General features: G+C 49.7%; 1 protein-coding gene across 1 annotated transcript in view; it reads right to left on the reverse strand.

The window, feature by feature from the left end:
* Positions 1-27244, reverse strand: part of TM9SF2 (transmembrane 9 superfamily member 2) — a 993889-nt gene that overhangs the window by 842929 nt on the left and 123716 nt on the right. The window contains exon 4 of the mRNA XM_069637011.1: positions 21198-21325. Within this exon, the coding sequence (XP_069493112.1) occupies positions 21198-21325 (128 nt within the window). The remainder of the gene's footprint in view (positions 1-21197; positions 21326-27244) is intronic.

A 27244-nucleotide genomic window follows, 5' to 3' on the forward strand; every position in this document is an offset into this window, starting at 1 on the left:
TATCAGTGTCTGGGTCTGCTGGGGGAGAGGGGAACCAGACGCGGAGGCAGAAAGGGGGCGTTGGATGAAGCTTCCTCTTCTTCGCTGGCGGTTGATCAGGGTCCTGGGGGACCATTGGAACAGGGCCCAGTGGCATCCTCTTCTGGATCTCAGACACCAAGGTATGAAGGGTCGACAATGTGCAGAGACATCCCTTGGCTGAGCAGGCAGGATCGTAACACTTGGCTCCGCGCTGCTGTCTTAGTCGTCCAGGTCCTTGTGGCCAGTGTGTAAGGACTCATGGTCCTCATCCATTGACAAGACCTCCATGGCTTGTGCCACTGCCAGGGATGGCTGTTTCGGGGCCTCCCTTCCCCCCTCGCCCTCCAGAGGAGATGGAACCGGGGTCTGAGCCGGTTTTCCCTTTTCCAGCGTGCTAGCAGACTTTGGCGAAGTCACTGCAGCAGATTGGCGCCTCGGGCAGAGATACCTTCGCTGCTGCGGGGGCTACCTTCACAAGGTCATCCCCTTCGCCGTCATGAGAGCAGCCGCCATCAGCTCTACTGTCAACGAAGTCTTATCCTTTGCCGATTGGGCCTGCTTGGGCTGTTCAGCCTTCTCCTCCGTCCCCGGCTTCTCAGACTTCTCCCGGAGTTTAGCTGGGTTGGATGACTTCCTTTGCGGAGCTCGATTGCCGGCTGGCAATGGAGGCGGAGGGTGATGTCGATTGTGCCCCGTCCATCTTGGGACCTGGTTCCGCGACGTAACCAGTTCAACTCTTTGCGATTCTTGGTCCCGTCTTGGGCCCCCACAGATGAGGCGCCCTCAAAGCACTTAAGCCAGTCCTGGCATGACCCGGCTCTGAGCACAGGGCAGAGGCATTGGCATTCAGCCACGCCGCCAGTCTACTGCGTCTATCCCTCGTCTTTTTGGAGAACCTGGGGCATATGTTGCACTCCAATCCTTTGTGGTCCGGATGCAGGCAGTAGAGGCATTGCAGGTGCTGGTCTAACATGTTCCGTAGCCCGCAGTTGGTGCCAGACTTGAAGAGGGACCTTCCCTCCTTTTCCTCCGTCATGGTAGAAGGGCGTGAAGTAGGCCCGATGGCCTTCTGGAATCTTCAACCATCTTTGCCCTTAAGGGTGCAGAAATTCACCGACAACCGGTGCACGCTGTCGGCAGATCGAGAAGAGAGCACACAGGCGCTTTCAGAACAAAAATAGAACCTTTTTCCGTTGCAAACACAAAAAAAACATAGAAGTAGCTTGCAGAGCAAACTCTAGGACTCCCAACACTGAAGCGTGCAGTAAAAATCTTAAGATGGTGGCAGAGGAGGGGCTCAGGGCAAAGACTGTCATTGGATGGGGGCAGAGGACAGGGATTGGTTTAAAGGAGAAATACAGTTTGTAAGAGAAAGTTAAACTTTTTTTCTTTTATGGTGGATTGCCAGCCTGACTGGGAATATTCATGAGCATGTGAATCCATGCCAGACGCCCACACTGGAGAAACTAAAAAAATAGCAAAAAAAGTAACTGGTGCCCCCCCCCCCCGCTAGTCCCTTAGGCACAACTAAAGTAACCAACAATCCAGAGTGTTAGTCTAGGGAAAACAAAAGGATTACCCCATTGTACTGCACATAAAATGGATTGTACAATGATAAAAAGTTACCAAAAGTGATAATGTATACTAAGGGAAACAATGTTTCCCAGTACTGACAGCCTGAAGGACATGTCGGTTTACCCCATGACAGATGAGCAAAAGCCAGGGTGATGAAGTTGAAGGCTTCACTGCACTGTAAAAAGTTCAGGTCAGAGTAAAAGAAAAAACGTTTGGTGGTCCATATAAAGGGAGAAAAAGGTGTAGTAAAGAGAAATCTTTCCTAACACCCCCCCCCTCCCACATCCCCTGCCAACACAGACATGAGACGGGGGGGCCTGCAGAGAGGGCCTGGCACTGGGAAACTAACCCTGGCAGCGGCTACAATCCTCACTGCTGTGCTCAGAGGACAGACACTATATTGGAGATATAGAGAAGATGCACATGTCCAGAAGCTCTGTATACCACGTCCTCCTGGCCCAATCTGGAGCAATTCGGATCATGGATTTCCTGCACTTTCTCAACCTCCTGATCACTTGAGGAATGTAACACTGCCTTCTGAAAAACACCTTCCCGGCCTTAAGAAGAGTCCAGACTAGAATGCTTGGTGAACATGTGGACTGAGGAACATGTTGCAGCTGCACAAATATCTTGGATTGGTATTCCCCTCTGTAAGGCAGTGGAAGTAGCCATGTCCCTGGTGAATGAGCTCACAGACCCCCAGAAGGATCTTTTCAAGCTAATATGTAGCATTCCGATATTCCTAGGATGATCCACATAGTTTGTTTTGAGCCCGCTATACCCAACCTATGGCCTGTGTAACCTACAAAAAGTTGATTGTTGTCTTAATTTGGACATTCTGGAAATGTAGAAACTAAGTGCACGTTTTGGGTCAAGCCTGTGTAGCCTCTCCTTTTCCATTCTATTATGAGGTGGGGGATAGAAAGAAGATAAAATCATTCTATGTTAAATGGAACCAAGACTATTTTTTGGTAAAAAGGTAGGTTTAACCTTAAGGACCACTCTATCCCTAAAGAAGACTGTAAAGAGGCTTGCAGGACAAGGCTTGAAGTGCACCCAGCCTACGGGCTGATGCAAGAGCCACTACAAGGATGGTCTTTTAGGTTAATAATCTAAAGGACAGGAGTGGATAGGCTTGAATGGAGCACACATTAGGAATTTCAGAACTAGGTTGAGATCCCAAACAGGGACTTGAAAAGGGACGGCAGGAAAAACAGTCAATCCTTTCAAAGGGTATAACCAGTGGAATCTTGAAGAAATATAACTCTTCCGAGGAGTGCTAGAAAATAGATAGCACTGCTGGATACCCTTTAATTGTACCAACTTGGAGCCCCAGATTGGCCAGGTGTAACGAGAATGATAACACCATAGGTGTACTGCCATAGGTGTAAAATGGTCCACATTCTTATACCTGCACCAGCTGCAGAATTTGTTCCATGAAGTCATCCGTGAGGTCCCAATACTTGTACCTCAGCCTCTCAGAAACCATGGATAAAAAAGTAAGCAGTAACCATGGGCAACTGCTTCCAATGCCCATGCATCTGAAGTAATACCCTGTCATTCTTTCAGATGCTGTGAGATTATGCCTCCCAACAGGGTCTTGTGGAGAAAGGCCTCAGGTTTTGAGGCGGCCGATGCAGCGGCTGAGGGTAAAGCAGCCCCTGGCCCGGCAGTCTTAACACCTCTTCCCCGTCCACCATGGGGGAATCTTCTCTGACCTCTGATTCGACAGTCCTCTCCCTCTTCCAACTGAGTAGTAGCAAAAGGACCTGCTCCTCCAAGTTGTACCAGTGGGGCAAGATGGTTGTGGCTGTCTAATTGCAGCACTAAGTGATTTGGCTGCTACTTTGGAGGTCTGCAGCTTCTCCAGGCTCTCGTCGACCTTGCTGCCAAATAAATGTGTGCCGTCAAAAGGCATGTTAAGAAGTCTGGATTGCACATCTGGTGTAAAACTAGACTCAACCAGGCAAATCTGTGCATAACAGTGCTAGCTGCCATTGATCTGCTGATGTTGTCAGCAGAGTCAAAACCAGTCTGGAGGGAGTCGCACATTGCATCTTTCCCATCCTTGACAATTAATCTCATTCTTCCCTTTTGGGGATATGTTCACTGCCATCGCTATGCAATCCCATAAGGTGAAAGTGAATTTGGCCAGTGCACACATTGCGGATTTAAGGGCCATACTCCCCACAGAGAAAACCTTTCTAGCCAAAGCATTATAATGCTCGTCACCTCTGTCCAGAGGTGCGGGTGGTGGGCGTAGTTGGGTATGCATTCTGTTTGGATGTATAAGTGGCAGCCTGAACTATCAAACATTGGATGCTTACTAGTAAGGGTCACTGCTTGACGCTCTATACTTGCTTGTAAGCTTTTTGTTCACTGCTGGAATTAATTCTGGCGTCTCCCAATTGGCATCAACTCTCCTTTGTAAAGCTACATGGAAAGGAAGAATAAGGTCCTCCTGGGGTCCCTTATACAAAATATCAGTGACATCATCCTGCTCAAAAAGAGATGCAGGCCTTTTCCATCCGAGATATTCAATGACCCTAGACATCAGCTGTCTAAGATCCATCAGCACGGTCAGAAAGATCTGGTCTGCCAAACTAGCTCTGCGGAAGTGTCCAACCCACTTGCAGATTGTAGCGTTTCATGAAGGTTTTCAATTCTTGAGACCTCAGATTCAGGCCTCCGGAACACTTGGTGTCCCATACTGTAACTCAAAGGGACATGATTCAGTTTTTGTCTCCAGTCTGAGGCAAGATTCAAAACAGGTTAGTGACCAGGAGCCACATTATGACAAGCAAATTAACCCAAGTAATCTGGAGTACCCCGACTACACGTATGAAATCCAATAGCACGATGTAAACACTTGCTACAGGTAAGATAAAATAATGAACAAAGACCAGGGGTTACATGCACAATAACCTGTAATAACAATAAAAGCTCTTGCTGGAGATAGAATACAGGCAGGGGAGGAATGCCCGACAGCTTAAGGAGCACACTTAGTCCGAGTCTCTCCCCTCCTACCCAAGATGCAACTTTCCAATTTGCTCCCACTGGATTACGGTGTGTTTGCTTGGATAAGTGGCACGAAGGTAGGCACAAATATTCAAAACTATAATGCACAACAGTCTCGGCCACAACTAAGCTGACATATCAAGAACCGGGCTGCACTTGACCCCCACCCCCATGGCTGCAATGTAGCTGAAGTTGGCAATACACCAGGCAACCAACAGGGTCACGTCAACAAGCGTCCTCCACAACCCTCTGAAGAAAAAGAAGAAAAAAAAAAGCCTCCCAAATTGCCTTGATTGAGGACACAGTCACCGGCAACGCTCTTGTCAAACTGTGGATTCACAAATTAAAAATCACCTCCTGGTCCCTCTACAGTCGGTGCTTCAGCGGGCTCCAAATCCCTGCACCCTTGATCCCCTGCGGGCTTCAACCTCATGAGGAAGCACAGGTTTTGTAATGCCCGTGGGTGTCGCATAAGGGTACGAAGGCACTCCGGGCTCTCTTGACACCAGCTGTGGGCTCCAACTCCCACACCCTTGATTCCCCGGGGTATGGTCAGATAAGCTGCAGCCTTTAAAGTGGCGGTAGCTGCCTGTACCACCAACTGTCTGGTGTTGGGTGCCTGAAAAGAAAGTCAGGGTCCACAGGGTCACCAACACCTTGTTCACAGCCGGAGTTGTGTGTTTTTTGCCAGATTTCCAAAATATTTTTGTATTACTGTATGGAACTGCAGCACAGGCTCATTAGGAGGGCCGCCATCCAAAATGTCCGAGATCAGAGTAATGTCCTTTGCAGGACACCCCCAACCCAATCACCCTGTTCACAAACTTTCTATAGGTCCCATTTGGGTGATTGACATCTGGCATGTCAAATTCAACCTCGGGGGAGGTATCCAAATGACTGGCTTCAGACAAGTAGCCAAGTCTTTTAGACAGGATTCATCCGAGATATTCTTCTGGAACATTAGGAGTTCCAAACCACTCATACCCAAAGGGTTTGACATAAGTCTTCCTCGAAAACGGACCCAAAGGATTTTAAGAAATCTCAGACTGGGGTTTGAAGCCCAAAGTTGGCTGAGAGTAGATGTCAAGGACCCTTCGACTTCTGGGAGGAAGTCACAGAAGCTTTTGGCTTGGATAATGTCAGTGGTCAATGCTGTCGACTCTACTCGAGACAACATCCTTGAGGTCTTCAGAGTCTGGCTTTTGGGCGAACAAGTCGAACCCTTACTAGATTCCCTGCCAGTCTTGGGAGATGCAATGGGATCAATAGCCTTTTTCAGCTCTTTTGAGGGAACGGGATGGGCCGCCTTCGAGAATGCTTCTATCATTTTTACACAGAACCTTTTCCATTCTGCCACTGAAACGGCCTTTTGGGGAAAACATATCAGACACTTGTCGGGCGAGGAGTCTGAAGATGACAAACAATGGCGTGGTTTCTTGTACTTCTTCCTTGACAACAAAGCGTGATGGGAATCGCTCTTGGATCTCAATCGTTTGGAATGCTTACATTGTTTTTTGGGCCTTTCTGGAGAATTTCCTCCAGTGGACCCTCTACCTTCAGAAGACTTTCTCTTCGAAGGTGTGGAAGGAGACTTGGAAACAGACTGACCTAGGGTGAGCCTTGATCACCTCTCCTTCAAGGTCTAGTGGTCATAGATTAGCAGGAGCTGCATTCGAGGAAGTCTTGTTCCTCGCCGAGGCAGCAGATATCTACATCTTCGAGTCACAGTAAGCACATTTCTCAAAGCCGGTTTACGGCGTAGACATCAAGAATAATCAAAAAATAATTAAGACGTTAGTCCAGAGAATTGCAGAGGCGAGTAGAACCGTTCCAAGACCATGGTGTGCATGCAGAAAAACAGAACTGAGACAACGGGCGCAGCACGTGCTATTTATACTATCAACATCACGTCCAGACACAGGAATGCAACAGTAGCGGGACATTGATGACAATGCCGCACAGCGCCCCCTGCTGTCGAAACAGTTTCAGAGATGGTAAATCAGGAAACAAATATACCCAAGATGAGGAATCTGAAATTGACCTGTAAAACTTAGAAGGGTGTTTTACAGGTCAACAGGGTCACAACCATTAAGGCACGCCAGGGACACACTTCAAATACCTTAAAACCTTGTTCTGAGTAGTAAGCAGTGTAAAGCCAGCCTTCTAGTAACTCTGAGGCGATGATTCTGCGTCTGGTTGGTGAGCTAGTCGATGGTCCAAAACACGGTGCAGCCCAAGCATTGACAGCACATGGCATGAAGTAGCTTGGGACAGGCAGGCAATTTGCAGGTCAGTAACTCAAAAGTGGTTTAAGTGCAAACCAGGACCGTTCTTGGACTTCTGGGTTGCCGCAAGGCCCTCTCCAGGGTCCCCATGGACAAATGTTAGTCCTTGTTCTCTACTTCCACGCCAAGAAGTAGATCAGAGAATACCAGCAGGAACTGCAACTTCTAGTGGATCCTGGTACCATTGTTCAGGCAAGTAGGTGAGGCCTTGGTCCACACAGCAACTTTTCCCAAACAGGTAAAATACACTGACGAAAAGGCAATGGAGAGGAAGCCAAAAGGCACATGAGTAGTGCAGTCCAGCCTGTGCTCAGCCTTCAACAGAGAAAAAGGATTTCCAATCTGACCTGCATTATAGAAATACCAGTTGACTAGAAACCGAGACAGGAAGTCCCAAGGAAGCAGTCCAAATGAAGAAGCAGCCTCAGAGCAACAGACTATTTTTTAAAATGTATGTAGTGCGCTAAACCCTGAGGCATCAAGGTGCTGATACATGGCAGGTTACATGAATTAAGTACAGGCATGGTTTTCTGCATCACATTGTCACAGGCAGAGGCGTAGCTGGGTAATTCAAAAGTTAACTGAACAACAATGTATTTAGCGCTTTCCTGAAAGTCCAGTATGAGTTATCAGCCCGAGTAGGCGGGAGAAGGTTCCAATGTTTGGCTGCCATTGCTGAGAAGCTGGATCCTCTGGCTTAAATCAGTTTAAATTTAGGCTGGGCGATGCAGTGGGTGTATGCTTCCCTGTTGGGTCTGGACGAGGACATTTTAGTGCATTTGAGATATGTAGGGTGGTGCATCATTACACAGGCATCTGTGCGTGATGGAAATTGTCTTGAAGATAAAGCGTTCATGAATTGGGAGCCATTTTGCTTTTTTTTCTTGCTGTGGTGATGTGATCTTTTTTAGGGATATTCCGTGCAGCTCTAGGAGCATTGTTTTGAATAACCTGTATTTTTTTTAATGTTGTGCTCAGCTGTGCCCGCAAAAAGGCCATTGCAGTAGTCGAGCCTAGATCCTATTGTAGCTTGGGCTATGGTGAGACAACTATCACGGGAGAGAAAAGGTCTGGCTGCGTTGATTAATTTGGAGGAATAGGATGCGGAGGAGGCTATAGCGTTGACATGCCGTGAGAGATGTAGGGTGGCATCCAGGTATAAGTCTAATTTTTGGGTGAAACTGGGTTCTGCCGATATTAAAAAGGAGGTGTATTTTGTTGGGGTTGGGCGGTCCAAGCCTTTTAAGTTACTGAAGGGGGTTCCACCAGAAGTAACCGTTTCGTCATCGTTCAAGCAGAGACTATGTGTGGCCATCCAGGCTTGGATGGTCAGGTAGACAGTTTTTAAGGTGGCAGTGTCTTCAAGGTAGTTGCCAGAGAGGGAGTAGAATTTGCGTATCAGCATAGTTTTTATTAGATATGCCGATAAGAGTCCAGGAGGGCAAATAGAGTATTATTATACAACGTAGATGATATGCAAGAACCTTGGGGCACCCCAAAAGTGAGAGGTGCTGGGGAGGCACTGGCATTCTCTCCAAAAAACTCAGATGATCCATCTCCTAAGAAGGAGGCAATCCATGCTATGGCTTCAGGAGAGAAATCAGCTGAGGTGGAATTGTGGTGACCTAGCATTTTGTGGTCCACCAGGTCGAACGCTGCTGATAGGCAGAGGAGGAGCAGCAAAGCAGCCTTGCCTTCATCTCCAATTTCATCGATCTAGATCTTTAGGTCCAGTAATGCGGACTCTCTTCCACGGCCAGGGCAGAACCCTGACTGATGCATGCCTAGGATAAGTTTAGCTTCTAGGAGTCACTGGATTTTCAGAAAGGCGGCTCTATCCAGAAATTTTAGCGGGAAGGGGACAGTGGTGATGGGGCAGTAATTGGTGGAGATGGCAGGGTCTAATGGAAGTTTTTTTGACAAGAGGAAGTACCCAGGTTACCTTGAGGCTGGTGGGGACAATACCAGTGGAGAAGGAGGTGTTCATAAAGGCGGTAATGAGGGCGCTAGGGAGTCTGCACATTCTTTGTTCAGACAGGCAGGGCAGGAGTCTCCTTTACGTCAGGTGGGGTTAAGGCATTTAAGGATAGTTTGGACTTCCTCTTCAGCGACACCAGTAAAGTGGAACATGGGGGAATTTAATGACCTGGGGGGGGGGGTGAGACTGTCAGTGGCCCTTGCGAAAGATCGATCAGGGATCGTTTGGTGTCGATTTTTCGGTGAAGGATGACTATTTTAGCGAGCATGGCATTTTGAATATTGGAGCACCAGGCGTCATCTTTGGTTATGAGGACTGGTGGGGTTTGTTCCGAGGATATTGGACATTTCACTGGTGTTGGATTTAGCACTGGTAATGCGAGCATTGTAGGTGGAGGATTTGGCACAGAAGATAGCTTTCTTGTATTGTTTAGCCGCTTTAGTAAACAGTTAATACCCTTCTGATGGTGATTTCTTCGGTTCTAGGTCATTTGGTCGAATATAAATGGTCGACAGGACAAATTGTCGACACCAAAAGGTCGACAGGTCGAATTTTTTTTTTTTTTTTTCACATTTTTTTTTTGGGGGGTCCCCCCCCCAACCCTTTTTATTTGCTAAAAAACCCTTTTTTTCCTAAACGAAATCCTAAAAAATATATATATAAATTAAAAACAAATTTGACCGTTTGACCTGTCGACCAAATTGCGTCAACCATTTGTCTGTCAACCATTTGTCTGTCAACCATTTGTCTGTCAACCATTTGTCTGTCAACCATTTGTCTGTCAACCATTTGTCTGTCAACCATTTGTCTGGACACCGATTTCTTCCTATTAATTTCTGCTTACTTCTGGGGTGAACCACGAGTTCCTATGTGCTGACAGTTTGATCTTGCATGGCTTAAGGGGGGGGGGGGGGACTATAATGTCAATAACGTATGCAAGCGTTTTGACATACAGGTCTGCTTGTGCATTTGGGTCGACAGTAAATGGGGGCTTTGGTAAGAGTGACGTAAGCAAGGGGAGAGGCGCTCCTTGGTAAGGGATCTGGAGCTTCATGCTAGAGTAGGAGGCAATGGGACAGCTGTCCGTGTAGTGTTCACCGTTGGAGGGATAGAAAATTGCACTATGTTATGGTCAGACCCAGGGCAAGGGCTGTTGGAGTGGATAGATACCCGATAATTATGGACCACAATCCAGTCTAGGATGCAGCCTTTTTTGTGGGTCTGGGTGTTGATGCATAGTGTGAAGCCAAGAGTGAGTGAGATTGCTGCTCATCATTGTCATTATAACCAAGCTTAAAATCTCCTAGAAGAATCATTTGAGGATGGTTTAATGCAGGCACCCAGGGTATGCAAGAGGTTTTCCCTCAAAGGATGTGGCAGGGACAGTGGGTCAGTAGAAGGTGTGTAGAGAGATGGTGCGGAGTCTGAGAGGGTCAGTTTAGTTGAAGAGGTCACAGTTGTCAGGCAGGTTAGAGTTATGCACTCTGATAGGCAATGAGTGTGACTCCTCCGCCCCTCGCATTTAGTCCATCAGCATCTTGTATCCGGCAGGCAGAGCAATAGTGAGTGATGGGCCAGATGCTCTATGCCACCAAGTCTCAGTAGTTGCTAGGATGTCAGGATTTAAGGAAGAGATCAGGTCGATCATGTCAAGGGCGTGTGAAGGGATGGATCTTGCATGGAGTAGAGCGCATTTTAATGGGCAAGTGGGAATGCACAAGATAGAGTGGCTGGATTGGCCCTTGGTGGTGTAATTCTGATGGGATGTGTGCTTGCAGAGCATGTGTGCTGTGGGCCGCTGTCAGCTTAGGTAAAGGTTTGAGGGTGGCGGCTGTTCGATCCATTAGATAATGGTTTCTTTTGGCTGGGTTTGGGGCAGCAAGATGTGCACAGAGGGTGGATGCATCTGGGGGGTGGTGCTGTTGGGGGGTAGCCTGGACTGCTAACGTAGGTGGCTGGGGTCTGAGCGTGGGTCCTTGGGAGGTGTATGAGTTGTTTGGGGGTGGAGTAAGGGTGGCAGAGATAAGTTCCTCCAAGGAGAGAGTGGGTATGCTAACAAACTGGGCCGCAATAACATGTAAAATACTCGAAGTGCAGTAGGAAGGCGGTTGGTTGGTTGGTGTAGCACTAGACAGGTGTCCATGAGTACAGCATCCGGCATCTAGCTGGCGAGGCAAGTGGTTCCGTAGGAGGTGCATGCTGAGCCTGGGCGATGGGTAGGTTAGCGGTTTAAGGGGTGGGAGGAAGAGTAGATGGACGCGGCAAGGCACTTGGGCAAACAGATTGCATGCTATGAGAATGCGCTTTACCGCGTTGCCGACTTTGGTAGGAGGCCTTCAGTGGTTGGCAGTAGGGATGCATGGGGGCAGGAGGAGGAAACTGCAAAGGATGTTTTCAGTAGTAGCAGCCAGAGATGTTGTGGATGTTCACTGTGTGCACAAGGTAGGCAACATAAGACCCTGGTCGCAGAGGAACAGAACCCACACGTGGTATGCAGCCCCATAATGAGACAAGGAACAAAAACTGTTCTCCAGCATGGGTCTGGCATGGATTCACATGCTCATGAATATAAGAATACATAGCAGTACACACATGCACAACCAACGGGAGGTGGCAAAGGCTCAACATTAAGCATTACATCAAAAACTCAACATTAAGCAATTCTTACCTCCTCACCAGGCTCACCTTATGCGAACAGGTTGCGCAGCACCGCTTGGCCGACCCTGGACTCCTCCCTGGAATCCCGGTCGGCGCAGTAGAATCTCGTGAAGGTGTGCGTCGACCTCCACATAGCAGCCCTGCAGATGTGCAGCAGGGGCACACCAGACAAGAACGCCGTGGTAGCAGCGATAGCTCTGGTCGAATGGGCTCTCGGACGGCCAGGCAAAGGCCGGTTTGCCAACCGATGACAGTGCATGATGCAGCCGGAGAGCCATCTGGAAATGGAAGCCTTCGAGAGAGCCTTCCCTTGGTTCACAGGTCCAAAGTTCACAAATAGCTGTGATGTCTTCCGAAAACTTTGTGCGGTCCACGTAGAACTTCAGCGCTCTAGCCACATCCAGCAAGAGCAAAGTCCTCTCGGCCGGTGACGAAGGCGACGGGAAGAAAACAGGTAACACCAAGGGCTCGTTGAGGTGGAAGTCCGACGGCACCTTGGGCATAAAGGAGCGGTGCGCCCTCAGCACCACCCTCGTGTCGTGAAAAGTCAAGTATGGAGGCTTGCAGGATAGGGCCTGGATCTCTCCCACTCGTCGTGCGGAGGTGATGGCCACAAGAAACGCAGTCTTCCATGACAGGAACTTAAACGGTGCCGAAAGCAGGAACTCAAATGGCCCCCCCCCCCATGAGCCTGGTCAGCACCATGTTGAGCTCCCACGCAGGGGCAGAGGCCTTCACCGGCGGGACCAATCGGAACAGTCCCTTCATAAATTCCTTCACCAGGTGATGGGACCACAAGGACGCCCGTCCTGTGGTTCTGGTGTATCAGGAGATCGCAGCCAGCTGTATCTTGATGGAGGCTTGAGCGAGTCCAACCTTGGCCAGCGACAGTAGGTACGGCAGCACTTGAGGGGCCGTAATCCTTAGAGGGTTCATCTTCTGTGCACGGCACCAAACAGAGAACCTCTTCCACATATGTCCATAGCACTTGAGAGTTGAGGACGCCCTGGCCTTTGCAAGGACCTCTCTGCAGTCAGCCGGGATATCGTACCCTCCAAACTCTAGTGCTGCAGGAGCCAGGCCTGCAAGTTCAGCGACTCCGGGTCGTGATGAAGTATGGCGCCTCCTACCTCTGGAGAGAAGATCCGCGTCCATCGGCAGCTTGACTGGTGGGGACGCTGACAGGTCCAGGTTTGTTTGTTTGTTTATTTATTTATATTGCGCACCAGACCCTTAGGTTACCGGGCGCAGCAACAAGTATATGCGAAGCTTACAATGTTACAATGTTATATAAATGAATTTACAATATTACACCATATTGCACAAATTACAAGAATGTACAGATAAAGATTTGCCGTATTTACATGAATGTACAGTTAGCAACATACAGGATTTGCGGTAATAAGCATAAAGGTTGATGTCACGTCAGGGTGCATTGGGTCGGACTACACTTGTGAGTGTTCGGGTGTTAAGTCGTTGTTGGCGATAATGTGTTTGATAAGGTTCCTTCTGAAATGGGGGAAGGGTTGGTCAGCTCTTAGGTTAGGTGGCAGGGCGTTCCACAGGTTAGCAGCTTTCACAGGGAAGCAGGCGCCACCAATTTTGGCGAGTCTGAATCTAGGTACTGCCAAACAATTGGAATTGGCGATTCTCATGGGTCTATTAGAAGTTTTTATTTTTATTTTGTCCATTAAGTAGCTGGGAGCTGCATTATTTAAGGCCTTATGGGTTAATGAGTTCATTTTTAGCTGGATTTTATTCTCCGTAGAGAGCCATTTATGTTGCCGCCTAGTCGAGGAGATATGCTCCCTCTTTTTTATTCCTAATGCAGCTCTGAGAGCATTATTTTGTAGAATTTGAAGTCTTAGGGTAGTGGCTTTATTGGCGCTACTGTATAGGGCATTACAGTAGTCTAGTCGGGAAAGAATTAAGGCTCTAGCCAGGATTAGGCAGCTGGTATTGGACAGGAAGGGCTTGCCTGCTCTGATCAATTTACAAGTGTAGGCAGTAGTGGAGGCTAGGGAGTTTACCTGTTTAGTGAAGGACAGGGTAGAGTCGAGATAGAAACCAAGTGTTTTTACTTCCCTCGAGACTTTAATGGCATTTCCGTCTATGCTGAAGGCTGAGTAATCCGGGCCCAATTTGTTAATATTAGCTTGTGTGCCCAGAATGATCAACTCTGTCTTATCATCATTCAGGCAAAGACCGTGAGTGGCCATCCATGCCTGAATGATGAGATACACTCTATTCACCAACTCCCCATCCCTGCTGTGATCCCCAGAAAGTGGGAAGAGAATCTGTGTATCATCTGCATAGTTAGTGTAGGTGATACCGAGATTGTCCAGATCGTCGAACAGAGGTTTGGTGAATATATTGTAGAGGGTCGGAGAGACGCAGGATCCCTGAGGGACTCCACAAGTAATAGGTATAGGGTCAGCTGCTGCCGAAGGGGAAAAGACTCTCATAGTTCTCTCACTTAGAAAGGATTCTATCCAACTGATGGCTTGGGTGGAGAAGTGAGCGGCAACGTCCAGGTGTTTGCAGAGGACTTTGTGGTCCACAAGATCAAACGCAGCTGAGAGATCTAGTAGGAGGAGGAGGGCTGTCTTGCCCTGATCTCTCAGTTCGTCTATTTGGGCCTTTAAGTCAATCAGGGCTGTTTCCGTTCCGTGTAGTGGGCGGAAGCCAGATTGTCTAGTTCCTAGTAGTTTGTGCAGTTCAAGGTAGTTTTGAATCTGTATATAGGCCACTTTGTCCAGGATCTTTAGCAGAAACGGAACTGTAGTGATTGGGCGGTAATTGGTGGGGATAAGAGGATCTAGAGTTTGCTTTTTAAGCAACGGGAGCACCCAGGATTGTTTTAGATTAGCTGGGATGATGCCTGTAGAGAAGGATGCATTGACCAGTTTGGAGATAAATGGTGATAGGTCTCTGGCAGCGTCTTTTATTAGCTGTGCTGGGCAGATGTCACCTTTGCAGTTGGATGGTTTGAGGGTGAGGATAATTTTTTCAATCTCAAGTGTGGAAGTTTTGGTGAAGGAAAATTTGGTATGTTGAGGCATGTGGATCGCCTTAGGTGGTGACAGTGTAGGGAGTTTAAGCGAGTCCTTTTTCAGTTGAATTTTGTTTTGGAGGGTAGTGATTTTATTAGATAGAGCATATTGGATGTCAGAACACCAGGTCTGATCTTTAGTGCAAGTGTCTGGTATGGCAATAGGTGACTCAAGTTCCTTTAGGATGGAGAAGAGTTCCTTCGTGCTTGATTTAGAATTGGCGATACGATCGTTGTATGAGTTTTTCTTAGCCAGACAGACTGCGTTTTTGTATTGACGGGAGATAGATATTAGGTTAGCCTTGTTCTCAGCAGTTGCACATATTTTCCAGTTGGATTCATATTTTCTCTTGGTGAGGCGTAAGGCCTTGAGTTCGGGCGTGAACCATTTATTTAGATGGGCTTTGGGTTTACTTGTGCGCATTTTAAGTGGGGCAATTTTGTCCAAGGTATCAGTCATAATTTTGTTATACTCGTGAACTAAAGTGCCGGGGTCTAAATTGTCAGGCAAGGCGTTTAAGGTTGGAAGAATAGCAGGTATGACATTATTGTCATAATCTTTTTGTTTCTTGTGGGGCATGAAGGTGCCATGGGGACGACTGTAGCGGATGGTTGGGAGGTTAGGAGGTCAAAGGACACTAATGAGTGGTCAGACCATGATAAAGCCGAGATAGAGGAGATGACTGTAGTACAGTTAGAGTCAGCGATCCAGTCTAATATTCTACCTTTCGTATGGGTAGGGTTGTTGACTTTTTGGGAGAAGCCTAGGGAATTAATAGCTTGGGCGATGGTCGCGGCATGCACATCTGTTTTGTCGTTAAATCCTAAGTTAAAATCCCCTAATACCAGCAATTGAGAGGTGGTTTTAGCATTGAGGGTTAGTAACTTGTGTAGATCCTCTTCGAAGGTCCCAAGCGGGCCTGGAGGTCTATAGATTAGGTGAATAGTTAGGGATTGATTATTATTTATAAGGAGTTTAGCAGTGAGGGCTTCACAGGATTGTAGCGTTAGTGCAGGGGCTAGTCTTAGTGAGAGGCTTGATTTAGAGATAATGGCAATTCCGCCTCCGCGGGTGCCCTCTCGGTCTTGTCTGCATATAGTGTAGCCGTCAGGTATGGCTAACATAAGTGATGGGCCTGCTGCCTGGTGTAGCCAGGTTTCAGTTATAGCAATGAAGTCCAGGTTATTCTCAGTGATTAGATCAGCTATCTCAAGGGCATGTGCAACTAGTGACCTGGCATTGAGAAGTGCTCCTTTATAGGAATGGTCCTTAGTTTCCTCTTTGGTAAGTGTAGGATTAGGAGTGTTTTTAGCACTGGATTTAGTCTTGGGCACAGGTATTTGGGTGAGCGTTGAAGCTCGGGTGCGGTTGGAGGCGTAGCCTGTATTGCCAATTTGGTGTTTCATATCAGAATTTATAAGAAGGAGGAGTCGTCTGGGTGTATCATGGAGTTTGTTAAGTCTAGCGCGTAGTTTGCTATTTCTATCGCGGGTGGAGCTAGGCTTGGAAGTGTAAGCTAGAGGTTCTGGCAGAGCTTGGTGTTTGGAGTCAGTATATGCATACGTGTTAGTCATAATATCTGGTGATATATGTAATAGAGGTGCATGTGAGTGTAGTGGGGTCTCTGTGTAGCTGCCCAGCTTGCTGGTAGCAGGAAGTGTAGCAATAGCCATGATGCAGTAGAAGCTTAGTAGGCTGGACATTGTGCGTAGCTAGTACTTGGTTTGGTGGGTAGGTGGTTTACAACACAATGGTCTCTGGGCGACCATAAGGCACTACACAGTATCACAGTGGTCGCAGGTGGTCCGGAAACCAGATCTGCCTCGGCCCCACCGGTGCAACGAGGATCATTCTGCACCGGGACCTCTTAAGCTGGTTGACGAGTCGGAGCAGCAACGGCAACAGAGGGAACGCATATAGGAACAGGCCGTCCCAGGGGAACGAGAAAGTATCGCCTTTGCTCCTCGGCTGGGGAAACCCAGCTGGTGAAACTCTGGCACTTGGAGTTCGTCGCGAACAGGTCGATCTGCGGTTTTCCCCATCGTCGGAAGAGTCGATCCACTTGATCCTGACGTAGTTCCCACTCGTGGCACGAGCGCAGCTCCCTGCTGAGTGAGTCGGCGATGGTGTTCTTTATCCCTGCCAGATGAAAGGGCACCAGAAACATCCCTTGGGCGACGGCCCAATGCCACAGATCCTGGGCTTCCTTGGAGAGGGCTGGGGATCTGGTTCCTCCCTGCTTCCAGATGTAGAACATTGTGGTGGTGTTGTCGTTGAAGATTCTCACCACCTTGCCCTTGAGGGATGGGAGAAAGGACCCGAGGGCCCAGAACACTGCACAGAGCTCCAGGATGTTGATGTGGAGCGTCTTCTCCTCCGGGAGCCAAAGGCCTCTCGCGTGAAGTTCTCCGGTGTGCGCTCCCCCCCACCCCCCTTCCAGGGAGGTATCTGTCGTCACTGTTATCTGGTGGGATGGGGTCTGAAAGTCTGCCCGCCGTCAGATGAGCGCGGGTGCCCCACCACCGGAACGCTCGTCGGAAGGTCTCGTTGAGCGGAATCCTGTCCTCGAAGCTGCCCGTCACTTGGATCCAGCGGGAGTCTAGGAACTCTTGCAGAGGGCACATCCGAAGCCTGCACAGGTGCACAAGATATATGCAGCACGACATCATCTCGAGGAGGGACTTGATGGACCTCACCCTGGCCACGTGCGTGGCCAGCAGACGCTGCACCTTGCCCAGGATGGCCTTCGTCCTTTCCTCCGACGGCGAGGTGAGACGCGCCACTGTGTCGAGCTTGGCTCCCAGAAACAGTGCGACTTGCGACGGGACCAGGTGGGATTTGGGAAAGTTGATGGAGAATCCCAGGTCCGTGAGCAGCTGGACGGTCTTCGCTGTGTAATCTACGGCGAGCTCCCTTGTCCTTGCTCAGATGGCCCAGTCGTCCAGATAGGGGTAGACGTGGATCCCCTGCAGGCGCAGCCGCGCCGCCACACGTGCGAGGCACTTGGTGAACGCCCTGGGTGCCGACTTCAATCTGAACGGCAGGGCCTTGAACTGGTAGTGCCGTCCTTGGACCACAAACTTGAGGAACTTTCGGTGTCCTTTTAGAATGGGGATGTGGAAGTATGCATCCTCCAAATCCAACAGGAAATCGCCCTCCTCCAGCTGTCCCAGCACGTGCTGGAGGGTGACCATCCGGAACTTCTGTGCCTGGATGTACTTGTTCAGTCGTCGCAGTTCCAGGATGGGGCGCCATCCTCCTGTCTTCTTGTTCACAAGGAAGTACCTTGAGTATACGGAGCCCCGGAGCCTCTACGGGACGAGCTCGATGGCACCTTTTTTGAGCATCGCCCTTACCTCCAATAGCAGTTCAGGGACGTGATTTTCCTTCCTGGCCACGGGTGGAACACGGGGGCACTTTTTGGGAAATTCGAGGGCGTGCCCCTGGGCCAAGGTGTCCAGCACCCAACGGTCGGTGGAGATGGACTCCCACATGCTGACGAACTTCACCAGCCGGCCTCCCAACGGGGTGCTTCTGTGGTGGCCCGACACCGCTGTCGGTTCAATCTTGCTTAGAGGACGCCTTGCCACCTTGGCCTCCCTGGCGATGACGGCGGGGTCCACCCGACTTGCCTCGTCCTCTATAGGCTTCCTGTGACGAGGAGCGAGCCGCTTGGCGGTGCGTAGAGGAGCCACGGCCGAATCCCTTGGAGGCACCCTGCTTGCCTCGGGTGCTCCGAAAGGACGGCCTTCGTTGCCAGAGAACACCTAGGGCCTTAGCTGTCTCCGTGTCCGCCTTGTGGCTTGGAGGGACTCATCCACTGTTTTACCAAACAGATTGTCCCCATCGAACAGCATGTCCAAAACCTTGGCTTCTACGTCCTGGCGGAAATCCGTCGCCTTGAGCCACCCTCGTCGTCTAAGGCAAACGCTGTTGCCTAGCTGGTGGAAACTGGTGTCGGCAATGTCCGTTGCCACCGTAATGGCGTTGTCTGACGCCACTTCGCCTTCTTGCAAGATCTCCAGGCCTCGGCCCGCTCGTCATCCGGTAGGAAGTCCAACAGGGCGGCGATCTTGTACCATAACTCCTTGTCGTAGCGGGCCATGATCGTGAGGGCCTTGGCCGCCTTAATCGTTGTTGTCACCGACTGGATAACTCGTCGTCCCATTGCGTCCAGCTTCTTTCCTTCGCCGTCCGGCGGGGAAGTTGACTTTGAGGCCGATGCGCCCCCCCCCCCCCGCTTTCTTCTTGGCTGCCGCTGAGACGACCGAGTCAGGGGTCGGTTGTGCCCTAAGGCACAAAGGGGCCGCGTCGGGGACCCAGTACTACTTCTCGTACCGATCCCTCTTGGCAGGCGTTGTAGACGGGTTCTTGAGAAGGGCGAGACCCTCGTCCTAGATGTCATCCAGCAGAGGCATGCGAGGACTGTCTTCCTCTTGGCCTTGCGCCGTTGGTAAAGGAAACCTTCCTTCTCTTCGGGGCAGAGCTGAAAAGGCTTGGATGCCCTGGCAATCATTGCATGGAAAGATCCGATCTCGTCGGGCAGGGAGGCCCGGGCTGGGGGCGATGGGAGCTCTGTCCCGTCATCACCGTCGGTACCCATCGTGGCCGTGTCCGTTCCCGTGCCATCCCCAGGGACGGGGGACGTGGGTAAAGGCTGAGCAGGCCGCAAGGGCTGAAAAGGCGGGGCTGGATGGATCCGTCCTCTTGTTCGGGGGTCTTCCCGCCGGTCCTGGCTCTGGCTCCTCCGTCAAGCCTGGTTCCGGATCCTCCGTTGGTGCTAAGGGCAATCTCGTCCTTATCTCCGAACATAAGGATTGTATCGCCAACAAAATGGCCGCCGAGTTATCCTGCAGCTCCGGAAGCGACGGGTGACTAGGACCCTCACCGGTGCCGTTGTCACCCTTCGTCGGGATCCTTCCCGTGGGGACGGGCCTCTTCGACGCCCTCGTCGAGGCCCTCTAAGACTTCTACCAGCTCCTCCTCGGATGCCGTGTCTGTGTCCACAATGGCCACCGCCCGCCCCCCCTTTTTTCCACCGGGGTCTTCATGGGGGTCTTTTCAATGGGCCCAGGGCCGCCGCGACTTCCTCGATAGAGGCCTTGGCCGGGTGAATCAAGGCCTTTACCACCTTGTGTGGGCCTGTGGCCTTCACCTTGGGGGGTAGGGTCACCGCCTTGCTCCCCCTCGGCCGGATCCTTCGAGCTTGACCGGGGCTTCTCCAGAAGCCTCGCCGGGTTCTCGGCCTTCCTCTTCCCTGAGCCAGAGCGTTGGCTCGTGGTTGATGGCGCTGGAGAGGGTGCGGCCTGCCTGGCAGCCGAGGAGCCCGACCGTTCGGCGCTCCCGGTGCCCGCAGACTCGCGGTGCTTTGCCTTCTGTTGGGTCCCCGTCGCCGGGGCGCCCTCACAGGACTTCGAAGACCGCTCTGACTTCTCACCCGACGGGCTCTTTCCTTCCAGCCAGTTGGAGACACGAAGGTGTCGGTCCCTGATGGTCCGTTCCGACATGTTTCTACAAAACACACAGTCCTTCTCCACGTGCGTTTTGTCCTCATGAAGGCAGTAGAGACATTTCGAGTACTCGTCCTCCTTGAACACATTCTGCAGCTGGCATCCAAGGCAAACCCTGAACAGCTTTCCGGGCGTCGAACAGCTTTCTCCTGGGCCATGTTCGGGTAGGCCGCAGAAACTTCTGGAATCCTCCAAGAAGCATAACTCGACGAAATCTTCACCCTTGAGGGGCGTAGAAAAATCCGACACGGATCCCCGTTAATCGGATGTAGAGACGGTGGAGTTTAAGGCTCTATTTGACCGAAAAATGAGAAATTCTCTTTGAAAAGCGCGAAAACGCAGCAAAAGCTCGAGAGCTAAACACGAGGACTCCCAACACTTGAGCGTGCGGTAAAAATCTGAAGATGGCTGCCAGAGGCGGGGCTTAGGGAGAGGGCAGTCATTGGCTGGGGGCAGTATGACCCAGAGACCAGTGATTGGTTACTACTGAGAAAGACAGATCAGAAACAAAACTGATACTGATTTTTTCTTTACCGAGGATTCCCGGCCCAATGGAGAATATTCATGAGCATGTGAATCCATGCCAGACTCCATGCTGGAGAATACTGCCAGCAACCACATCCTGAGCACATTGTCGGAGAAAGGATACCTCCCCGGGAAACTAAAGGGAACCCATTGAGGTAGCCCTAAAAGGTACCTATGGAGCACATACACCAGTCGTTTGATCAGGGAACCACAGGCGACAAGACAAAGGATCAGGGGGACTCAAAGTGGACTTTCAATCTTACCCTTAGAAATGGGAAAACGAATGACATTCTGCAAATTATGACAAAGTCATGGTTAATTGAAAAGCCTTGAAAATTGATAGAGCTTACAAATACAGGCAAATTAAATCCTCTGAGCAACAATTTATCTGAGACAGTATAGCGTATTGAGGCCTCATTAGTACAATGGCTTGGTACGAAACTATAGAATGGTTATACAAAACAGGACTGTCCTCAATAAAAAAGTGTTACAATGTTCACAGCAAAAAAGCAATCATTGCTGGGTAAGCTTCAAAAGGCAGAATATACTCGCCATTCTTTTATCTGTAACTTACCAGTGATGTTGGTAGTTCAAAAGCATACTTTTTTTCAAGAAGTCTAGCTTTTGCTTGGATTCTGAATTTGCCATATCAAATTCTTTTAGGCACACAAGTTTACAAGACTCATCCTTTTTAAATGTGAACTGTTGGAAATAAAAACACGTCTTTAGTTGAGGCAGTGGCAATTCCAATAATTTCTTAAAAAACGCATACGATTAGTTCAAGTCATAATTCAAGACAATGCAAAAATGCCAAGGACATCAACAGTTCAAGAAATACTGGCTTCAGAGTCAAGCCACAAGTAGCACTCAAATTCTGCTTGAATTGTGGCCTGAAATATCTATGCAATTTAAACACACAGCATCTTGTTTAACTGATAAGTGCATTGCAGAAGATGGGACTCTAGTTACAGGAAAAGGCACTCCATATGTTGTACCTCTGAGCATTGCAGCTGTTAACTTAAAATACAAATGTATTTGATTCTCTTCAAAGGGGCTCCATAAAATAAGAACAAGTTACTTCTTACCTCGTAACGTTCTTTCGACGGGATGTTCCTCCGACGTATTCCTCATCTTAGATATCTCCTTCCAGCTCTGCTGGCCTCGGAAAATGTTTTCTCTCTAGAGGGCGCTGCGCGTCGACGTCCTTCGAGTCGATGTCCCTCGACAGCCGCCGTATCGACGCCGACGTCATCCTGGCTATAAAGGCCGCGCGCAGCGCCCGTTGCTCAGTTCCGTTTTGTAGCCCACAATAATGCTTTCTGGACTAAACTAATCACCCTGAAGGAGCGTAAGCTGCAACAACAAGGGAAGTAGAACTGCAGGGATGGATGGGAGGGTTGATGAGGAATACGTCGGAGGAACATCCCGTCGAAAGAACGTTACGAGGTAAGAAGTAACTTGTTCTTCGAAGGGATTGTGTCCTCCGACGTATTCCTCATCTTAGATATGCTCCCATAGCAGTATTCTATTATTGGAGGAGGGAGTACTGACTTCATGCTGTCTTCTATTGATGAATAGAATGCAGTACAGCCCTTCCAAACCTAGTCTCTTGACTGGAGGAGGAATCCAAATTGTAAAATCGTGTAAAGGTATGGACAGACGACCATGTAGCGGCCGCACAGATGTCTTTAACCGGCACACCTCTTTTGAGGGCCGATGAAGCTGCAATACCTCTGGTCAAATGAGCCCTAAGGTTTTGAGGGGGCTCTTTTCCTGCCAATTTATAACATTCCAGAATGGCTAGAATGATCCATCTGGAAATGGTCTGCTTAGTTATTGGTAACCCCAGCTTGTGACCAGTGTAACCTACAAACAGCTGGTCTGCCTGTCTTATCCTGGCTAGTCTACTGATGTAAAAACTTAAAGCCCTTCTAGGGTCTAGCCTGTGTAACCTCTCTTCCTCTTTCCACGGGTGAGGAGGATAGAAAGATGGTAGGGTAATCTTCTGAGTGATATGGAATTCAGAAACCACCTTTGGGAGGAAATTAGGCTTCACTTGCAGGACAACTTTGTCTTTGTGAAAGATAGTGTGAGGGGGTTTAAAGAAAGAGCTTGTAATTCGCTCACCCTTCTAGCAGATGTAAGTGCTATTAATAAAACAGTTTTACGGGTAAGGAATCTTAACAAACAAGAATGGAGTGGTTCGAAAGGTGTGCCCATCAGGAAAGTTAGGACTAAGTTTAAATCCCATAGGGGAACTTGGAATTGTCTTGGGGGACAAACATTGGTTAACCCCTTAAGAAATTGTATTACCAAGGGTAACTTGAAATAGGATGGTTCTTCCGCAGTGCGCTTAAAGATGGTTAGTGCTGCGAGATAGCCCTTAATGGTGCCAAATTGAAGGCCTGAATTTGCCAAATATAGTAGGAAGGACAAAACCATTGGTGTACCACATGAAAAAGGGTCGATATTCTGTTCTCTACACCAGCTGCAAAATCTGTTCCAACGGCAGCGGTATAAAGACTTTGTTGCTGGCCTCCTTGCCGAAAGCAACACCTCCATATCATCATCAGGGAGGTCCCAATCCTTGTACCTCAGCCTTTCAGAAGCCAAGCGTGAAGGTTGAGGGTTTTGATGTCTGGATGGAGAACCCGACCTCCCTTCTGTGAGAGTAGGTTCTTTGAGTGGAAGTCGAATTGGAGGGCAGATGGACAAGTCTAGAAGGTCCGGGTACCACGTTCTCCTGGCCCAATCCGGGGCAATTAGGATCATGGTTGTCCGGAATCTTCTCAACCTCCTGATCATTTGAGGAATGACAGGGACCGGTGGGAACGCGTACAGAAGCGGAAACTCCCAGTCCACTATGAACGCGTCTCCCAGAGCTCCTCTCGGGGGAAATTCCCTTGAGCAGAACAGATCGCATTTCCTGTTGAGGCTGGTGGTGAACAGATCTACCTGAGGGGTTCCCCAAAGGGCGAAGATCTCTTGAAGGACTTCCTGAGCTAGCTCCCACTCGTGGGAGACTGTGCTCTGCCTGCTCAGAGCGTCCGCTGTCAAGTTCTTCTCTCCGGCTAGGTGAACTGCCGATAGAGAGATTCCTTCTTGGATTGCCCAAAACCAGAGCTGCATCGCCTCTCTGCACAGGGGTAGTGATCCTACGCCTCCTCTTTTGTTGAGGTAATGCATGGCCACCGTGTTGTCCGTCATTATCAAGACGTTTTTCCCTTGTACAGCTGGCAGGAACGCCTTCAGCGCAAGTCTGATGGCTCTCAGCTCTAACAGGTTGATATGTAGTCTGGACTCCGATGGAGACCAACGACCGCTGATGGTCAAGTCGTTGGCGTTGGCTCCCCACCCCGTGAGTGAGGCATCCGTGACTACTGTTATCTCCGGCCAGGGTTGCCAAAACTGTTCTCCTTTCAGAATGTTCTCCTGACAGGCCCACCACTGAAGGTCTCGAGCTACTCTGTCGGGAGCCTGAAGAAGATCTGTCATTCTCCCTGAGAATTGTGACCACGGAGTCCTCAGTGCCCACTGGAGGGATCTCATTCTCAGGTGAGCCTCTGGCACTAGGAAAATGCAGGATGCCATGAGGCCTAGCAACGTCAAAAAGTCGAAGGCTGGGAGACGTTGGGCATGTTGGAACTTGGTAACCATCTGTAGAATATCTTGAGCCCTCACCTCTGGTGGCGAGGCTTTTCCCAGGGAAGTATCCAGGATCGCTCCTATGAACTGGAGTCTCTGCGATGGTATCATTTGTGACTTCTTTAAATTGAGGGAGAAGCCCAGTCTGTGAAGGGAGTGGCACACGTGATTTAACTAGATCTGAGCTTGTTCCGAAGAAACAGCCCTGATCAACCAATCGTCCAGGAAGTGGTAGACGTGAATCCCTTCCCTACTTAGACTTGCCGCCAGTACCGACATTAACTTGGTGAAGACCCTCGGGGCGGAGGTCAGCCAAAATGGCAGCACTCGAAATTGATAGTGAGACTTGCCAATTGCGAACCTCGGGTATTTCATGTGTTTGAGATGGATAGGCACATGGAAATAAGCGTCCTGAAGATCCAGAGATACCAACCAGTCCTGGAACTGAAGGGCCTGGAGGATCTGAGAAAGAGTGACCATCTTGAATTTGTCTTTCCTGAGGAATTTGTTCAATTCTCGCAAGTCCAAGATGGGTCTCAGTCCTCCGTCTTTCTTCGGAATGAGAAAGTAAGGGGAGTACCAGCCCTTGTTCCTCTCCGCTACAGGTACCGGTTCTATGGCACCTTTCTCTAGCAGGTCTAAAATTTCCTGCAAGAGGAGCGGATCTGGAGCTTTCTGAGAGCTGATCCCCAGTGGATGACTGAGGTATACGTAGGAAAGGTAGGCAGTAACCTTGGGCAACTGTTTCCAATGCCAAGCATCTGACGCGATAGCCTGCCATACTGCCAGATGTTGAGTCAACCTGCCTCCAACAGGTGTCCTGTGAGGGAAGTCCTCAGAGTGGTTTTGGGGCAGCTGATGCCGATGGTAAAGAGGCACCTGCTGTTGCTGCGGCTTTTGAATATCTACCTCGTCCACCTCGGGTAGTTCTTCTTTGTCCCCTTTGAGCCGGTCGTCCTCTACCTCTTCCGAATGCAGAGTAGAAGCGAAAGGACTTGCCCCTCGCAGAGGTTCCTGTGGGACGAAAAGGTGTCTGACGGATTGCAGCTCCTAGGGATTTTGCTGCTGCTTTTGAAGTTTGCAGTTTCTCTAAACGGTCATCCGCCTTTTTCCCGAACAAAGAAGAGCCATCGAATGGCATGTTCAAGAGCCTGGCTTGCACATCTGGGGCAAAACCAGACTCTCAACTAAGCGAATCTCCTGGTTGTTGTACTTGCCGCATTGCTCTGCTGATACTGTCAGCCGAATCAATGCCCGTCTGGAGGGATTCGCACATAGCGTCTTTACCGTCCTGTATAATATTCAGGAACGCATCCCTTTCTTCTCCCTCCGGGATGCAGTCAGCCGCTGTAGAAGCACACTCCCAAAGTGTATGGCTGAATCTAGCAAGGGTGCAAGTAGCATTAACAGATTTTAACGCCATGCTACATGCCGAAAAGACTCTTAGCCATAGCATCATATTTTTTATCGTCCCTGTCCTGTGGGACGGTAGGATAAGCCGTCTTGACATCGGTAGAGGATGCTGCCTGTACCACCAGACTTTCTGGGGATGGGTGTTTAGACAAAAACTCCGGGTCTGTAGAGGATACCCTGTACTTTGTAGACAGTTTTTTATTTACTGCTGGTATGACATCTGGGGTTTCCCAGTTTGTCATGATCTTCCTCTGAAGAGCTTTATGAAAAGGCACCACAGGATCCTCCTGTGGGCCTTTGTCAAGAATATCCATGAGGTCATCTTGTTGGAAAGATTTTGAAGGTGCAGACCACCCCATAAACTCTGTGATCCTGGCCATTAAGGCTCTATAGGGGGTTTCAGCATGCTCCCCCGGGTCTGGCCTAGCAAACTCCACCTCAGGGGAGGTGTCTAACCCACTTGCCTCATGTAAGGAATCATGAAGATCCTTTAACCTGCGTTCTTCAGAGGAAAATTCCTCTCTAATTGGGGTTACAGGTCCCTGCAACTCAAATGTGTCTTCCTGTTCAGACAATTCACCCTCTTCCAAGAGGACATAGTTCTCAATTGTTCTGAACTCATAAAGGGTGTAAACCCCATTTCCAACGCAGAGGGTGCCGAACTTGTCATAATCGGCCTCGAAAACGACGATGGACGTCAAAGGCTTCGAGCGTGGCGTCGAAAACAAAGGCGGAGGCCTCGAAGACCTCGACAGAATTGGGATTCTACTCGACAATCTCGAAGCCATCGACGTCGAGGACCTGGGGATAGACACTGGGTGTGTCGTAACCTTGACTTTTCTTGGCGTCGACACCGGTGTCGAAGCTGGCGTCGAGTCGACAGACTCGTGTGTCGAAGGTCCCTTCGACAACGGCGTCTAAGACATCGACCTCGATGGAACTTTCGTCGACGGCACCTTCGAGGAGGTTTGGAGGTCATAGACCTGCTCGAGGGTTCGTGACGCGCTCGAGAGGTTTCCTTCGCCGGGTACTGCGACTCGCAGCGTTTTTGACCTTCGGGTCTTTCGACCAGCGCATCGCTCTCGGCAGTCTTCGAGGGGGTCGAGGCCGCTTTCTCGAAGACGCTCATCATATTTTTGCGGAATTCCTCCCATTCAGCCCGGGAACTATGTTTCGTGGGGCACTGGATTCTCTTTGGCGAAACAGAGGAAGAGGAAGACGGAGAAGGGGATCTTCGACGTCTCCTCTTCAAGTGCTTCGATCTCGAGGAGTGATGAGACCCACTCCGAGATCTGGAGCGCGAATGGTGACGAGGAGACGAATGTCTCGACTTCGTCGACGAAGAAGAAGCTTTAAAAGTCTTACCTTTCTCCAGCTTCCCCCTACGCTCCTTCAGGGCCTTAGCTGTCATGGACATACAGTCCTCGCACTCCGAACAATGGTGTTCAGCTCCCAAACACCACAGACAAACTCTGTGAGGGTCAGTCAGCGACATCTTTTTCCCACAATCTCTGCATTTTTTGAAGCCGGATCGAGGAGTTGTCGGTTCCGACGAAGAAGCCA

Source organism: Ambystoma mexicanum, chromosome 7p, assembly GCF_040938575.1.
Source record: "Ambystoma mexicanum isolate Mex_15411 chromosome 7p, UKY_AmexF1_1, whole genome shotgun sequence".
Classification (NCBI taxonomy): domain Eukaryota; kingdom Metazoa; phylum Chordata; class Amphibia; order Caudata; family Ambystomatidae; genus Ambystoma; species Ambystoma mexicanum.